At 43.2% G+C, this 18,216-nt stretch overlaps 1 protein-coding gene across 1 annotated transcript in view; it reads right to left on the reverse strand.

The window, feature by feature from the left end:
• Positions 1–18,216, reverse strand: part of LOC106561937 (leucine zipper protein 2) — a 178,259-nt gene that overhangs the window by 53,037 nt on the left and 107,006 nt on the right. Inside the window, exons 5-6 of the mRNA XM_014126368.3 lie at positions 16,026–16,088; positions 2,472–2,534 (exon numbers count right to left, since the gene is read on the reverse strand). Of these exons, the coding sequence (XP_013981843.1) occupies positions 2,472–2,534; positions 16,026–16,088 (126 nt within the window). The remainder of the gene's footprint in view (positions 1–2,471; positions 2,535–16,025; positions 16,089–18,216) is intronic.

Genomic DNA, 18,216 nt, shown 5'->3' on the forward strand with positions numbered 1-18,216 from the left:
AGTGAGTTTAAATGGTAACCCAAGCACAGTTTACTTTTCACTGGTCTTAGACTTGAGTGATCGTTATTAACAACCAATGTTGTTAACCCATTTTGTAACATGTCGAAGTGCATGCTAAATCTTTTCAGTCACCTGAGGGAGAATAAGCGCTGTCGTGCCCTCTTCACGACTGTCTTGGTGTGTTTGGAGCATGATAGTTTGTTAGCGATGTGGACCCGAAGGAACTTGTAGCTCTCGACCTGTTCCAACTACAGGCCTGTCGATGTGAATGAGGCCGTGCTCGGCCCTCCTTTTCCTGTAGTTGACAATTAGCTCCTTTGTCTTGCTCACGTTGAGCGAGGGGTTGTTGTCCTGCCACCACACTGCCAGGTCTCTGACCTCCTCTCTATAGGCTGTCTCATCGTTGTTGGTGATCAAGTCTACCACCGTTGTGTCGTGCTTGGCCACGCAGTCGTGGGTGAACAGGGAGTACAGGAGGGGACTAAGCACGCACCCCTGAGGGGCCCCCATGTTGATTATCAGCGTGGCAGATGTGTTGTTGCCTAACAATACCAACTGGGTGCGGCCCGCCGGGAAGTCCAGGATCCAGTCGCAGAGGGAGGTGTTTAGTCCCAGGGTCCTTAGCTTATTGATGAGCTTTGAGGGCTCTATGGTGTTGAACGCTGAGCTTTAGTCAATGAATAGCATTCTCACATAGGTGTTCCTTTTGTCCAGGTGGGAAAGGGAAGTGTGGAGTGCAATAGAGATTGCATCATCTGTGGATCTGCTAGGGCAGTATGCAAATTGGAGTGGGTCTAGAACTTCTGGGATAATGGTGTTGATGTCAGCCATGATCAGCCTTACAAAGCACTTCATGGCTACAGATGTGAGTGCTACGGGGCAGTAGTCATTTAGGCAGGTTACCTTGGCGTTCATCGGCACAAAGGCTATGGTGGTCTACTAGATACATATAGGTATTACAGACCCAGTCAGGGAGTGGTTGAAAATGTCAATGAAGACACTTGCCAGTTAGTCTGTGCATGCTCTGAGTACACGTCCTGGTAATCCGTCTGGCCCCGCGGCCTTGTGAATGTTGACCTATTTAAAGGTCTTGCTCACATTGGTTACAGGGAGCGTGATCACACAGTTGTCCGGAACAGCTGGTGCTCTCATGCATGCTTCAGTGTTGCTTGCCTCGAAGCGAGCATAAAAGTAATTTAGCCCGTCTGGTAGGCTTGCGTCACTGGGCAGCGCTCAGCTGATTTTCCCTTTCTAGTCCGTAATAGTTTGCAAGCCCTGCCACATGTGAAGGGAAATCTTAACTCTACAGCATACAATAACATTCTAGACGATTCTGTGCTTCCAACTTTGTGGCAACAGTTTGGGGATGGCCCTTTCCTCTTTCAGCATGACAATGCTCCCGTGCACAAAGTGAAGTCCATACAGAAATGGTTTGTTGAGATCGATGTGGAAGAACTTGACTGGGCTGCACAGAGCCCTGACCTCAACCCCATCGAACACCTTTGGGATGAATTGGAACACCGTGCCTGACCTCACTAATGCCCTTGTGGCTGAATGGAAGCAAGTCCCCGCAGCAATGTTCCAACATCCAGTGGAAAGCTTTCCCAGAAGAGTGGAGGCTGTTATTGCAGCAAAGGGGGACTAACTCCATATTAATGCCCATAATTTTGGAATGAGATGTTCGACAAGCAGGTGTCCACATACTTTTGGTCATGTAGTGTACGTTCAGCTGAGTGGCCATTGAAAGTGTCCATTGACAGCAGGATCAAGATGATAGGAAGTGTACCGGTCAAGCTTTGAAGGGTTTTGGTTTCTCTTCAGTGAATATGTTACTGAGGAAAAAAGTATATATGTTACACCTCCCTCAAATGACTGGAGAAAGAGCTGCTGGGACTTGAAAAAACATTATTTTTGAATAGACAAAAATATACACATTTAGAGCAGGGAAAAGCCTAATTGCACACAACATAAAGCCTTGTGCTGCTTATTGTCGGCATCCTCGAAAAACCTCATATGTCCTTATTTGCCTATTTTTATCCCTTTTACATAGACTGAAAGTAATTATCAAAGCAATTCCAAATATCACACTGCTTTTTCAGTTGTTGAAAAGTTAACTGTTTTGGGGTTACAAAGTTATCCAAGACACCTCTGGTTGTTTTTGCTGGGTAGGCTGTTCTAAGGGGCTTGTGTGCAGGAGAGATTCAGCCACTTTGGATACTATTGAAGTTAAACAAAAAGTGATTATTCATTATTAAAAGCTAAAAGTTTTTGCCAGCCTTCATGACAAGCACTCTTATGAAGGCTGCAATGCCAAAATATTTTTTTTTTAATAATATATGCATGAGCAGAGTAACTGCATGTAAAGTGAGGGACAATCTAATCAATGAAGACTTGGGCCCCAATTCAATCCAACTGAATTATGACCTTATTTTTTTTTACCTAGGCTTATCGGTGTGATTGAAAAGGCTTACCTCTTCTGCATGGACATCACACAGTTTGTTGCCAGATAGCAGTTTATTTTTCAAGCTCTTGTTCTGCAAATAAAAAATAAATAAAAAGCTGTTATTAGTTAAGGGTTGATGAGAGAAAATCATTGATAACATTTAGCAATGGCTTGCACTGCTTTTCTGTTTAATCCGCAGTGACAAATGTAATTATATTACACGATCATACAAGCCAGATTCGATTCATCAGGCCTAAGTATTGACTACAGAACACATTTACAACAGCAAATGAGTTCATCAATGATCTAATTAGCTAATCCAGAGCCTATTCTTCAACCACTCTCTGTTTAACACATGCAGTACGAGAGTAACACAACTCAACATTGAATAATCACTCATGAACATGAATCAATAGAAACCCCTGATAGCATGAGAGAGACATATACAGGTGCACTATTGTACAACATTGTTCCTTCACTCACACAGATTCATCAGAACAGCATGTGCAGGGACACAACTCAGAGCAGTGGTGCTGACTGACTGGCATGCAGTAAGATGTAAGAGGTGGCCTTACAAAGAACAAGTTTTCTGTGCCAGGGAATAGCCCTCTTCCTAAGAATTGCTACATATGTTGGTCATAGAAATGTAAAACATGTTGGTTCCAATTTTGGTTCCATGCACTTTATCATAACTGTCCCTATGCATAACTATGCATGTACACTACATGACCAAAAGTATATGGACACCTGCTTGTAAAATCATGACCATTAATATGGAGTTGGTCCCCCCTTTGCTGCTATAACAGCCTCCAATCTTCTGGGAAGGCTTTCTACTAGAGGTTGGAACATTGCTGCGGGAATTTGCGTCCATTCAGCCACAAGAGCATTAGTGAGGTCGGGCACGGCGTTCCAATTCATCCCAAAGGTGTTCGATGGGGTTGAGGTCAGGGCTCTGTGCAGGCCAGTCAAGTTCTTCCACACCGATCTCAACAAACCATTTCTGTATGGACTTCGGTTTGTGCACGGGGGCATTGTCATGCTGAAACAGGAAAGGGACTTCCCCAAACTGTTGCCACCAAGTTGGAAGCACAGAATCGTCTAGAATGGCATTGTATGCTGTAGCGTTAAGATTTCCCTTCACTGGAACTAAGGGGCCTAGCCCGAAACAATTGGCACTATGCATTCAGGCAGGTAGCGTTCTCCTGGCATCCACCAAACCCAGATTTGTCCATCGGACTGCCAGATGGATGAAGTGTGATTTATCACTCCAGAGAAGGCGTTTCCACTCCTCCAGAGTCCAATGGTTGCAAGCTTTACACCACTCCAGCCGACACTTGGCATTGCACATGGTGATCTTAGGCTTGTGTGCGGCTGCTCGGCCATAGAAACCCATTTCATGAAGCGCCTGACGAACAGATATTGTGCTGACGTTGATTCCAGAGGCAGTTTGGAACTCGGTAGTGAGTGTTGCAACCGAGAACAGACGCTTCAGCACTCGGCGGTCCTGTTCTGTGAGCTTGTGTGGCCTAACTCTTCGGCCAGAGCCGCTGTTGCTCCTAGACGTTTCCACTTCACAATAACAGCACTTACAGTTGACCGGGGCAGCTCTAGCAGGGCAGAAATTTGACAAACTGATTTGTTGGAATGGTTGCATCCTATGATGGTGCCACTTTGAAAGTCACTGAGCTCTTCAGTAAGGCCATTCTACTACCAATAATTGTCTATGGAGATTGCATGGCTCAATTTTATACACCTGTCAACAATGGGTGTGGCTGAAATAGCATAATCCGATAATTTGAAGGGGTGTCCACATACTTTTGAATATACCGTGCCTTCGGAAAGTATTCAGACCCCTTGACTTTTCCCACATTGTTACATTACAGCCTTATTCTAAAAAGGATGAAATATTTATTTTTTTCTCAGAAATCTACACACAATACCGCATAATGACAAAGTGAAAACAGGTATTTCTAAATTTTTGCCAATTTATTAAAAATTGAAAACAGAAATACCTTATTTACATAAGTATTCAGCCCTTTGCTATGAGACTCAAAATTGAGCTCAGGTGCATCCTGTTTCCATTGATCATCCTTGAGATGTTGCTACAACTTGATTGGAGTCCACATGGAGTAAATTCGATTGATTTGACATGACTTGGAAAGGCACACACCTGTCTATATAAGGCCCCACAGTTGACAGTGCATGTCAGAGCAAAAACCAAGCCATGAGGTCGAAGGAACTGTCCATAGAGCTCCGAGACAGGATTTTGTCGAGACACAGATCTGGGGAAGGGTACCAAAAAATGTCTGCAACATTGAAGGTCCCCAAGAACACAGTGGCCTCCATCATTCTTAAATGGAAGATGTTTGGAACCACCAAGACTCGTTCTAGAGCTGGCCGCCTGGCCAAACTGAGCAGTCAGGGGAGAAGGGCCTTGGACAGGAATGTGACCAAGAACCCGATGGTCACTCTGACAGAGCTCTTGTATTCCTCTGTGGACATGGGAGAACCTTTCAGAAGGACAACCAACTCTGCAGCACTCCACCAATCAGGCCTTTATGGTAGAGTGGCCAAACGGAAGCCACTCCTCAGTAAAAGGCACATGACAGCCCGCTTGGAGTTTGTCAAAAGGCACCTAAAGACTCTCAGACCATGTGAAACTAGATTCTCTGGTCTGATGAAACCAAGATTGAACTCTTTGGCCTGAATGCCAAGCGTCACATCTGGAGGAAACCTGACACCATCCCTACGATGAAGCATGGTGGTGGCAGTATCATGCTGTGGGGATGATTTTCAGCGGCAGGGACTGGTAGACTAGTCAGGATTGAGGCAAAGATGAACGGAGCAAAGTACAGAGAGATCCTTGATGAAAACCTGAGCCTTCCAACAGGACAACGACCCTAAGCACACAGCCAAGACAACGAAGGAGTGGCTTCGGGACAAGTCTCTGAATGTCCTTGAGTGGCCCAGCCAGAGACCGGACTTGAACCCGAACATCTGGAGAGACCTGAAAATAGTTGTGCAGCAACGCTCCCCATCCAACCTGACAGAGCTTGAGAGGATCTGCAGAGAATGGGAGAAACTCCCCAAATACAGGTGTGCCAAGCTTGTAGCTTCAACAAAGTACTGAGTAAAAGGTCTGAAAGGAAATGTAATATTTCCGTAAAAATGAATACCCAGTCAAGGGTTTTTCTTTATTTTTTACTATTTTCTACATTGTAGAATAATATTGAAGACATCAAAACTATGAAATAACACATATGGAATCATGTAGTAACCAAAAAAAGTGTAAAACAAATCAAAATATATTTTATATTTGAGATTCCTCAAATAGCCACCCTTTGCCTATGACAGCTTTGCACCAAAGATAACCCAGAGAACACCATCCCCACAGTGAAGCATGGTGATGGCAGTATCATGCTGTGAGGATGTTTTTCATCTGCAGGAACTGGGAAACTGGTCAGAATTGAAGGAATGATGGATGGCTCTAAATACAGGGAAATTCTTGCTGGAAACCTGTTTCAGTCTTCCAGAAATTTGAGACTGGTACGGAGGTTCACCTTCTAGCAGAACAATGACCCTAAGCATACTGCTAAAGCAACACCCGAGTGATTTAAGGGGAAACATTTAAATGTCTTGGAATGGCCTAGTCAAAGCCCAGACTTCAAGCCAATTGAGAATCTGTGGTATCTTAAAGATTTCTGTACACCAGCGGAACCCATCCAACTTGAAGGAGCTGGAGCAGTTTTCCCTTGAAGAATGGGCAAAAATCCCAGTGGCTAGATGTGCCAATGTCACGTCCTGACCATAGAGAGCTCATATTTTTCTATGTTTGGTTCTAGTTTCTTTTTTCTATGTTGGGGTTTTTGTCTAGTTTAAATGTTCTATGTTGTGTTCCAGGTTCTTTTTTCTAGGTTGGGGTTTTCGTATGATTCCCAATTAGAGGCAGCTGGTCATCGTTGTCTCTAATTGGGGATCATATTTAAGTTGTTGTTTTTCCCACTAGTGTTTGTGGGAGATTGTTTTGAGTTCATGCATGTAGCACCTCTTCGTCACAGTTTGTTGTTTTTGTTTATAGTTTATTGCCTGTCTTGCATAGTTTCACATAGAAATAAAGATGTGTAACGATACGCACGCTGCGCCTTGGTCTCGTTCATACGACAACCATGACAGAATCTCCCACCACCAAAGGACCAAGCAGCGTGCCCAGGAGGAGCAGGGATCCTGGGCCCGGGAGAGAAGAGAGTGGAGGACATCCTGGACCTGGGAGGAGGTAATGGCAGGGGACAAGACCCTGCCATGGAAGCAGGCGGACACAGCGAGAGAGGAACGGCGACGATACGAGGAACTAGCACGGCAACGACGGAAGCCAGAGAGGCAGCACCAAAAACATTTTTTTTTTGGGGGGGGGGGGGGGGGCACACAGGGAGATTGGCGGAGTCAGGGTTGAGCCAACTCCCCGTGCTTACCGTGGGGAGCATGTGACCAGTCAGGCACCGTGTTATGTGGTGATGCGCACTGTATCTCCAGTGCGCATTCATAGCCCGGTGCGCACTGTGCCTGCGCCCCGCATTTGCCGGGCTAAAGTGAGCATTCAGTCAGGACGGGTTGTGTCGGCTCAGCGCTCCTGGTCTCCACTGCGTCTCCTCAGTCCAGGATATCCTGCACCAGCTCTACGCACTGTGTCGCCAGTGCGCCTTCACAGCCCAGTGCGTCCTGCGCCCCGCATTTGCCGGGCTAAAGTGAGCATTCAGCCAGGACGGGTTGTGCCAGCTCTACGCTCCAGACCTCCAGTGCGCCTTCACGGTCCAGTATATCCTGCACCGGTTCTACGCACTAGGTCTCCAGTGCGCCTCCACAGCCCAGTACGTCCTGTGCCTGCTCCCCGCACTCTCTCTGAAGTGCGTGTCCTCAGTCAGATACGTCCTGTGCCTGCTCCCCGCACTCTCCCTGAAGTGCATGTTCCCAGTCAGGTATGTCCTGTGCCTCCTCCTCGCACTCTCCCTGAGGTCCGTGTCACTAGTCCGGTGCCACCTGTACCGGTCCCACGCATCAGGCCTCCAGTGCGCCTCCCCAGTCTAGTACGCCCTGTGCCTGCTTCTCGCACTCGCCCTGAAGTGCGTGTCACCAGTCTGGTGCCACCTGTCCCAGCTCCACGCACTAGGCCTCCAGTGCGCCTGCCCAGTCCAGCGACGGTCCGCAGCCCAGAGTCTCCAGCGACGGTCCGCAGCCCAGAGTCTCCAGCGACGGTCCGCAGCCCAGAGTCTCCAGCGACGGTCCGCAGCCCAGAGTCTCCAGTGACGGTCCGCAGCCCAGAGCCTCCAGCGACGGTCCACAGCCCAGACCCTCCAGTGACGGTCCGCAGCCCAGAGCCTCCACTGATGCTGGCGGGTTCACAGGATGAGAAGGTTCTTCGTCCTGCACCAAAGCCGCCACCAACACTAGACACCCCCCCTAACCCTCCCTGTTGGTTTCAGGTTTTGCAGCCGTAGTCCGCACCTTTGGGGGGGGGGGGGGGTACTGTCACGTCCTGACCATAGAGAGCTCGTATTTTTCTATGTTTGGTTCTAGTTTCTTTTTTCTATGTTGGGGTTTTTGTCTAGTTTACATTTTCTATGTTGTGTTCTAGGTTATTTTTTCTAGGTTGGGGTTTTCGTATGATTCCCAATTAGAGGCAGATGGTCATCATTGTCTCTAATTGGGATCATATTTAAGCTGTTGTTTTTCCCACTAGTGTTTGTGGGAGATTGTTTTGAGTTTATGCATGTAGCACCTCTTCGTCACGGTTTGTTGTTTTTGTTTATAGTTTAATGTCTGTCTTGCATAGTTTCACATAGAAATAAAGATGTGGAACGATACGCACGCTGCGCCTTGGTCTCTTTCATACGACAACCGTGACAGCCAAGCTTATAGAGACATACCCCAAGAGACTTACAGCTGTAACTGCTGCAAAAGCTACAAAGTATTGACTTTGGGGGGTGAATAGTTATGCATGCTCAAGTTTTCAGTTTTTTTGTCTTGTTTGTTTCACACAAAAAAAAATATTTTGCATCTTCAAAGTGGTAGGCATGTTGTGTAAATCAAATGATACAAACCCCCCCAAAAATCAATTTTAATTCCAGGTTCTAAGGCAACAAAATTGGAAAAATGCCAAGAGGTGTGAATACATTCGCAAGCCACTGTATCACTTTTTCATTTTTTTTTGCTCTCTCTCCCGCTTTTCTCTTTCTCTCTATGAAACACACACACGCGCTCTCTTACACACAGAGTTAATGAGGTGGAATGGCAGCGCTATGTGATTCAATGAGCTAGAATTGGCTGGGATTCCAGTCCAGACACTTACGCCTCCTCTCCCTCTCTAAAGAAAGGGTACTGTGGCTGGGAGAAATGGCAGCTGTCATACAAGGTGACGTGTGCCTGCCCGAGAACAGACCCACAGTGAAATTTTGATCCAGTAGATCTCATATGTCATGGAGTATTATGCTAAATGAGATCCAGTGAACCACATATATTATGAGCCAAGTGTTGCCATATTGGGAACCATGCGTGAAATTTATAATAAAAAGTGTTCGAGACATTACTGATTATGATCATACTTTCATCTATATTTCTTGTTCGCACTTACGCCGCAATATCATTTTATTTGTATGTATCCTTTTGTTTATTTAATAAGGAACTCCCTTGGGATGAGAATCTTTTTTTTTTAGGGAGAACTGAATGAAGTGGTATGCCTATGTATTTTCCCCTGGTTTCTACTCTCTCTTTATTTCTCTCTCTTCCCTCTGCAAGACAGGGAATTCTCTGAAAATCAGTATATCTACTGAGAAGGCCTCAAGTTCTTTTAATTGCCAGTTTATTGTTTTTCACAGTACATCTGGCATTTTCAATTATTTTTTTCGCTGTATAAATAAATGAATACATATTTTTATTTTACCTTTCAAGCTGTTCAGTGTGCTTGGTCATGTGTATTGGTCATCAAGCAAGCAATGCAGCATGACTATTGTAAAGCACAACTAAGACATGCCATTAATAAGTGCTTTAGGGGGTGTCTGTCCAAATCATTCTGATAATTTTGTGAATGGAGGGGTAGATAGAAGAGCACCTTATTTTCTTCCTCTTCAGTATATTAAAGGGATACTTCAGGATTTTGGCAATGAAGCCCTTTATCTACTTCCCCAGAGTAAGATGAACTTGCGGATACCGCTTTAATGTCTATGTGTACAGTTTAAAGGAAGTTGCTCACTAGCGTTAGCTCAATTGCTAACTAGCATTAGTGCAATGACTGGAAGTCTATGGTAAATGCTAGCATGCTAGTCGATACCATAGACTTCCAGTCATTGCATTAACGCTAGTTAGCGTGCACGTGGAAAACTACCTCTAACTTCCTTCATACTGGATGCAGAGACTTAAATGGTATCCATGAGTTCTGACTCTGGGGAAGTAGATAAAGGGCTTCATTGCGAAAAAAAAAATGCCAAAGTATCCCTTTAAGGTTTCATACACAATATGACAAATTCTGTGATGAGATTTGACATTTGCACTTATATATTATAATTTTGCAAAAACAACAACAAAGTTTGACGGTCAGGGAAACCAGGCTAATCAGCAAAAGATTTCTGCGGAAATGCCTCAAGGTATCTCTCTCCAACTTGTTAAAGTTGCAGGTGCAGATGCTCGCTAGAGGATGATTGGATGAGACACGTGTCACCCTCATCTAAACGGTCACCAATAAAAGCATCTGGCAGACCATACTAAACTTCCATTTACCCTCAGGACTCTTCATACACTGTTTCCGCCTGTCAGAGTGATCTCCTTCACACTCACTGCAAAGAGTTTGAGCAGCTTATGGATCAGCTGTCTCCTACAGAAGCTCCACTCTTAGCGACTGTCATATCAAAGCAGAAATATGGTCTGTGTCGATCACTCAATCATTCTCTAGCCTTAATCGTAAAATGCACATCCTCAGCCCTAAAAGTAAATTATAGAAGATGAGTTTACAGCGAATTGCAGCCATAAAGATTTTCTGGTGACATGATCGATTGAAACGGATACTTGGCAGGGCTGATGTGAAAGGAGCATGGTTTGTAAATGACTGCAACAAAGAGTTATCTGCAAATGCAAATGACCGCATCACACTCAGGGACACCATATTTTAATTCCGTTGCAGTGAAAAATTTATCCAAACTCGAGTCGAAGTTTGAAAAAGAAGAACAAGAATAAGATCAAGAACAAAACCTCTAGGGGCTAATATTTTATTCAAAAAGGAAAAACATGTAGCTTAGCTGAGGTCTGATTCTAATTGGAGAGGAAAGCGTCTAACCTTGTAAGGGAATTGGTGAAGTCAAGGTCTTTACAAAGAGCTCAACAGAGCACCAGATCAAGTAGAAACTCAGACATCATTGTAAATAAGAATTTGTTCTTAACTGACTTGCCTAGTTAAATAAAGGTAAAAAAAAGCTGAGTGTCCTGTCTTATACTCTTAACAAATCACTTAACAAATCAAATTCTCGGAGAGAAATATAAAATGGTCGCACTTTACACTAAGGGGTGGTTTCCCGGACACAGACTAAGACCTAAAACGCACATTTATTGGAGAATCTATTGATGCTTTTTAGTGCATGCTTAATCTGCATCCGTGAAACCACCTCCTTGTGTGAAAAAATATATGTACATACAATGTAGTTACACAGGTAGGGACAGCGTACCAATTACTATTACTATTACCAATTGAAATGTATATGGCGATACATAGTTTGCCACCAAAAAATCTTTAATTAGAGGAAAAGCTGATGGCCTTCAATGCCAGACCTTTCTAGCTACAGTATCAACATGGGCCCTGCCTACAAAGTGTCCCTGATATTGAAGAAAAACAAGGCTCAAGATGAATCAGCATCTGCAAGGCCCCATATTACTCATTAATATGGTAATAGGGACAGATGCTCAAGCCAGGGTGGCCCACTATCTACTCTCCTGTTTGCATATTGATCTCAAGCCCCTTGCTAATTCAATAAGGTACTGGCGATAATAAGGGAATAAAAATAGTAGCCACAACCCAATTACAGTTGAAGTCAAAGTTTACATACACCTTAGACAAATACATTTAAACTCAGTTTTTCACAATTCCTGACATTTAATCCTAGTAAAAATTACCTGATTTAGGTCAGTTAGGATCACCCCTTTATTTTAAGAATGAAAAATGACAGAATAATAGTAGAGAGAATGATTTATTTCAGCTTTTATTTCTTTCATCACATTCCCAGTGGGTCAGAAGTTTACATACACTCAATTAGTATTTGGTAGCATTGCCTTTAAATTGTTTAACTTGGGTCAAACATTTCGGGTAGCCTTCCACAACCTTCCCACAACAAGTTGGGTGAATTCGGGCCCATTCATCCTGACAGAGCTGGTGTAACTGAGTCAGGTTTGTAGGCCTCCTTGCTCGCACATGCTTTTTCAGTTCTGCCTACAAATTTTCTATAGGATTGAGGTCAGGGCTTTGTGATGGCCACTCCAATACCTTGACTTTGATGTCCTTAAGCCATTTTGCCACAACTTTGGAAGTATGCTAGGGGTCATTGTCCATTTGGAAGAACCATCTGCGACCAAGCTTTAACTTTCTGACTGATGTCTTGAGATGTTGCTTTAATATATCCACATCATTTTCCTACCTCATGATGCCATCTATTTTGTGAAGTGCAGCAAAGCACCCCCACAACATGATGCTGCCATCCCCATGCTTCACGGTTGGGATGGTATTCTTTGGCTTGCAAACCTCCCCCTTTTTCCTCCAAACATAATGATGGTCATCATGGCCAAACAGTTTTATTTTTGTTTCATCAGACCAGAGGACATTGCTCCAAAAAGTACAATCTTTGTCACCATGTGCAGTTGCAAACCGTAGTCTGGCTTATTTTATGGCGGTTTTGGAGCAGTGGCTTCTTCCTTGCTGAGCGGCATTTCAGGTTATGTCGATATAGGACTCGTTTTACTGTGGATATAGATACTTTTGTACCTGTTTCCTCCAGCATCTTCACAAGGTCCGTTGCTGTTGTTCTGGGATTGATTTGCACTTTTTGCACCAAAGTACGTTCATCTCGAGGAGACAGAACGCGTCTCCTTCCTGAGCGGTATGATGGCTGCGTGGTCCCATGGTGTTTATACTTGCGTACTATTGTTTGTACAGATGAACGTGGTACCTTCAGGCATTTGTATATTGCTCCCAAGGATGAACCAGACTTGTGGCGGTCTACAATTTTGTTTCGGAGGTCTTGGCTGATTTCTTTGGCTTTTCCCATGATGTCAAGCAAAGAGGCACTGAGTTTCAAGGTGGGCCTTGAAATACATCCACAGGTACACCTCCAATTGACTCAAATGATGTCAATTAGCCTATCAGAAGCTTGTAAAGCCATGACATAATTTTCTGGAATTTTCCAAGTTGTTTAAAGGCACAGTCAACTTAGTTTATGTAAACTTCTGACCCACTGGAAATGTGATACAGTGAATTATAAGTGAAATAATCTGTCTGTAAAAATTAGTGGGAAAATTGCTTGTGTCATGCACAAAGTAGATGTCCTAACCGACTTGCCAAAACTATAGTCTATTATTTCACTTACAAGAAATTTGTGGAGTGGTTGAAAAACAAGTTTTAATGACTCCAACCTAAGTTTATGTAAACTTCCGACTTCAACTGTATATATGTAGATGACATTTCATTAATTATAACAGGACAGGAAGGATATATCTCTGTTCTGTACTGTAATTGATTAAAAAAAAAAAAGTATTTCAGCAATTTCCCCAGACTTAAGACACATCCTAATAAGACAGGAGCTTCTGTTATTATACGGTTATTTTAGAGATCCATTTAATTAAGCCTTTAGAAAGTCAATGCCAATGGTTTGTCACAATGAGATTACAATGTATCTGAAATCTAAGAAAATGACTTCCATCTAGCCTCAATTGCATTGCAGAGTGTAGTAAAAGCAATAAGAGTGGACAAATTACATATGTTGTGTGATAGGATATGACAAAATTAGGATACCACTCTGACTTACATAGTAGGAATTCACAACAGATGAAACCTCTGTATCTAGTGAAAAAAGACACACAAAGATGTCGAGATATTTTTCATGATACACCCGGTGTAGGATATAGCCAAGACTTGAAATGTCAAATCTACAGCCGTCAAAGTAGTTCTCAGACGCCACTATCCACTACTGATGACCCCTCTGTACCAAGCTACAACGACACTCAAATCTGGAGAGATAGATCTGGCACAGGAAAAAGCCAAGACTTCAAATGTCAACACTACAGCGACCAACTGATAGGGAAGCGCTGGCCCTACATAATGTACTTTCAAAGTGTTCACAGAGCCCATTTCCAGTGCTTCTGACTGCCAGCAGAAATCTCAGAGGTTCTGCCCAAATGCAACTTCAATGAACTGTGTAAAACATTTTCAATTGTAACTCTCCCAAAGACCCATGTTTATTTTGAGCTTGATTTAAGTACAATTCGACTCCCTCCTACATAGGTCAAGCTACTGGAAGCCTTTGTTGGCATAGTGATTGGTGTGATTCTGTGCCTTGCAAGTATTTTTAAAGACGTGATTGAGGATTTATACTGAACAAAAATATAAATGCAAGATGTAAAGTGTTGCATTTCATGAGCTGAAATATAATATCCCAGAAATGTTCCATGCACACAAAATATGTATTTATCTCTAATTTTGTGCATACATTTGTTTACATCCCTGTTAGTGAGTATATCTCCTTTGCCAAGATAATCCATCCACCTGACAGGTGTGGCATATCAAGAAGCTGATTAAACAGCATGATCACTACACAGGTGCACCTTGTTCTGGGGACAATAAAAGGCCAATCTAAAATGTGCAGTTTTGGCACACAACACAATGCCACAGATGTCTCAAGTTTTCAGGGAGTGTGCAATTGGCATGTTGACTGCAGGAATGTCCACCAGAGCTGTTGCCAGATAATTACATTTTAATGTATCTACCATAAGCCACCTCCAACGTAGTTTTTGACCAACCAGCCTCACATCTGCAGACCACGCCAGCCCAGGACCTCCACATCTGGCTACTTCACCTTCGGGATCGTCTGAGACCAGCCATCCGGACATCTGATGAGTATTTTTGTCTGTAATAAAGCCCTTTTGTGGTGAAAAACTCATTCTGACTGGCTAGGCCTGGCTCCCCAGTGGGTGGGCCTGTCCCCCAAGTGGGTGGGCCTATGCCCTCCGAAGGCCCTGCCCATTCATGTGAAATCCATAGATTGGGCCTAATGAATTTTTTTCAATTGACTGATTTCCTTATATGAACTGTAACTGTAAAATCATTGAAATTGTTGCATTTGTATTTTTGCTATTTTCTTAATTACCAGCTAATTATATTTTTTTACTTAGGACTGTGGCATACAAAGGACTGTATCCTTTCATTGCCTCATTCACAAGTCATTTAGACTAATCTGTTGTACAACATTACTATAAAGAGTGCGCTGAGAATCGGGAAGCAAGTTCAGGGAGTGAATACATTTAATAAATCAATGAACAAAACAAGAAACACAAACAGCGAACAGACATGAAACAGGAACAATGAAGCCTGGGGAAGAAACCAAAGGGAGTGACATATAAAGGGCAGGTAATCAAGGAGGTGATGGAGTCCAGGTGAGTGTCATTATGCGCGTAACGCTGGTGACAGGTGTGCGCCATAACGAGCAGCATGGTGACCTAGAGGCCGGAGAGGGAGCACACGTGACAATTACAGCCATGTCCAATGTTACTCCCTGATGTGAAAACATACAAATTGATTGGAGTACTTCTAGGTTTGCTGGGGTTGCTGATGTTGCCTCTAGAGGTTGTTCTGGGAGTTTGGTGTGTAGTCAGAACAGAGCCGTTGGCTATATTTACACACCCCTGCACGTACTTCCCCCTTTTTGGTTGAGTAGAGCTAATAATGTCATAGAATGTTCTCTGACCTCCCTCTGGCAGTGTGAACTCTCTACCTCTCACCTGACTTTTACCATGAATATTGTGGTAGATTCTGGTCCAGAGCTGTAGTAGAACATCTTCCAAACCGTCGTGACTCCATTTATGATTGATTACTTTCTTCTCCTCTGCTCTGGGGCATTTGCCCTTAAGCTATAGGATTTTGCGCCAGCCACGCTGCAGCCAGTAACTACCCACTGACCCCAGGTTAGCCAATTAGAAGGTCCCACAACACCAGCCCAGTTCAACGCCCCGAGGCTCTGATGAATTCAGCGCATCCAGTGGTATTAGTGCTCATAAGAGGCCTCTCCACCAATTACATCATTCAACACTGACAGTATAAGGCCCTTAGTTGCCTATGGCTATCTGTGACCTTTGCAATCCAAAATGACAGAATCATATAGATTTAGAAAAAAGGATATCAAAACCAATTACTAGTTCACGTGATGTCGATGACCATAGATATCGTATGATACGATTACTAAGGCATTACTCTTATAACATTAACATAACATTTACAGGTCATGGTGATCATGAATTAGAAATGAGTCAGCCATGAGTCAGTAGGTGAGGAGAACAAAAGTACCTCCTGTTGCAGGTCCTTGATTATTTTGGTCTTTTTCTCCATCTCCATCTTGAGGAACTTGATCTGTAGGTGAAAATAAATCAAATTAAAGACATATATTTTCTTACAGACTGTCCATTTTTTACAGACTGTTTCTTACATTTAAATGATGACATTTACGTTAAGCTGTCATGGAGGTAGTAACTATCACCAACCATGCCTGCATTGGATTTCATCATACAGTATGTTGTTGCACTACCTTCAAAACAGATCTATACATCCCAAGGTCAAACAACTTCAAATGATTTTCTGTCTTTAAAGCAGACAACCTGCTAATGCTCCAAGTACCTCCATGTGGTTATATTACACGTTTTACTGCTATTTTAGTTAGCTTCTAAAGATTTACAAAAACACATATAAAACGATGTAAAAAAAAATCATGATTCACTGCTGGTTTTGACTATGATTAATCGGAAAAGTGTGTATCTAGAATAGGTAGGTTGACTGTTGGTGGGGTTGCTGTTTCTCATATTGGAGGCATTTATGCCCGTGATGGGCGACTAACTATTTTCCACTGAGTGATTCATTTAATAGCCATATGCTCATTGTGTCAGAGTGACATCTTTGTTTATCGCAATCCCTTTATCGCGAGCTTGGCATGTCTCTGTAGCGCAGCCATTTCCCATGCCCTGTATTTTAACAAGCAGTCAGGCCTCAAACGGCTGATGCAGATAGCGGCCAACCGCAGCGCAGGACTACAACTAAAAGACTGGATAGCGGTGGGGGGAAAAGAGAGATATTCCAATCCCGATTCTGCTTTCTATTTCACCTCTGCGACGAAGGATTCTAAGGGAAAGGTTGTCCTTCAATGAGGCCATTGAGATTGTCCCAGGGAGGAAGGGGAGAGAATTCATTGCCCAGGTGACCTCAGCTCTGAAGGCACCCGGGGGACTGTAAACTGGGGCTAGGCGGTTGACACACTAATAACATCACAGTTCATGTTGATGCATTTGTAGTTCATGGCTCTGCCCATGGGTATGTCGATAACACATCCCAGCACAACGTTCCCTTTGGGTTGTGGCATGACACACTGAAATTATGGATATAAAATCTAAAACTGTAGCATTCTACATTGTTAAGATTTGACATTTTGAATTGTGTTATTACAGTATAACTCATTCATATGACTTACTGACTAAATCAAAGCAATAAGCCTGAGCAATGTTGGAGAGTTTTGTGTGTTTCCAGAGCTATTATACAATTAAACTGTATATTGCAATGCACAGCATTTGCAACTATTGTTACAAATACGATGCCATATTTGTTATGAAAGTGATGAAATAAGCAGGTCAATCTTTTTCATCATGATGTAATACTTTTTTGGAATAGCATGCCTCCAACTGGGAAATTCAATCATACATTTTTGTGTGTGGTTTATCTATTGGAGTTTTTCTTGGCCTACCTAAATAGGTTTATCTTTTAACGTTTGTTTACAGGCAGCGTAACTTTACTGATGCCAGGTTTGTAGACTAGTCATACAGAGGTAATACAATTGGATCTGTGTTTAATTGACAGGCACCACAGAACCTTTTTGCTAAGAAAGTTATGAGATTTGGGCATCTAGTGTTGTTGCTACTCTCTTGTCTAGGATATCATTCATTCATGATTGGTTAGTCATGATTGGGGTGGCATGTGCCTGTCATCTCACACCTATGTTCTTCATTTTGTAAATAATTCTGACAGTAACCCTGCTTTTTAATTTCCACATGTAGCAGGGAAAGTGTTTGTGTTGTCCAATCTTCATGGTAGTAGGTGAGTCAGACAGACAATATAGTTATCATGCATCTAGTTAGCCTATTTGCCTCAGCCTCCTCACCTAATTGGCTATCAAGTTTTAAAAAATTAGGTGAATCAGGTCAAATTCAGATGGAGTGTCACGGTTGTCGTTGGGATTTGAGGACCAAAATGCAGCAGGTATGTGGTTGCTCATCTTGAACTTTTATTACACTCAAAATGAACACCAAAATAACAAAACGAACTCACGATCAAACGAACAGTCTTCTCAGGCTCACACACGCTAGACAAGAAACAATCTCCAATAAAACCTACACCAAACAATTACCCATATATAGGACTCTCAATCAGAGGCAACGAGGAAGCACCTGCCTCCAATTGAGAGTCCCAACCCCCCCATTAACCTAACATAGAAATA

This window comes from Salmo salar, chromosome 11 (assembly GCF_965601325.2).
Source record: "Salmo salar chromosome 11, fSalSal1, whole genome shotgun sequence".
Classification (NCBI taxonomy): Eukaryota; Metazoa; Chordata; class Actinopteri; order Salmoniformes; family Salmonidae; genus Salmo; species Salmo salar.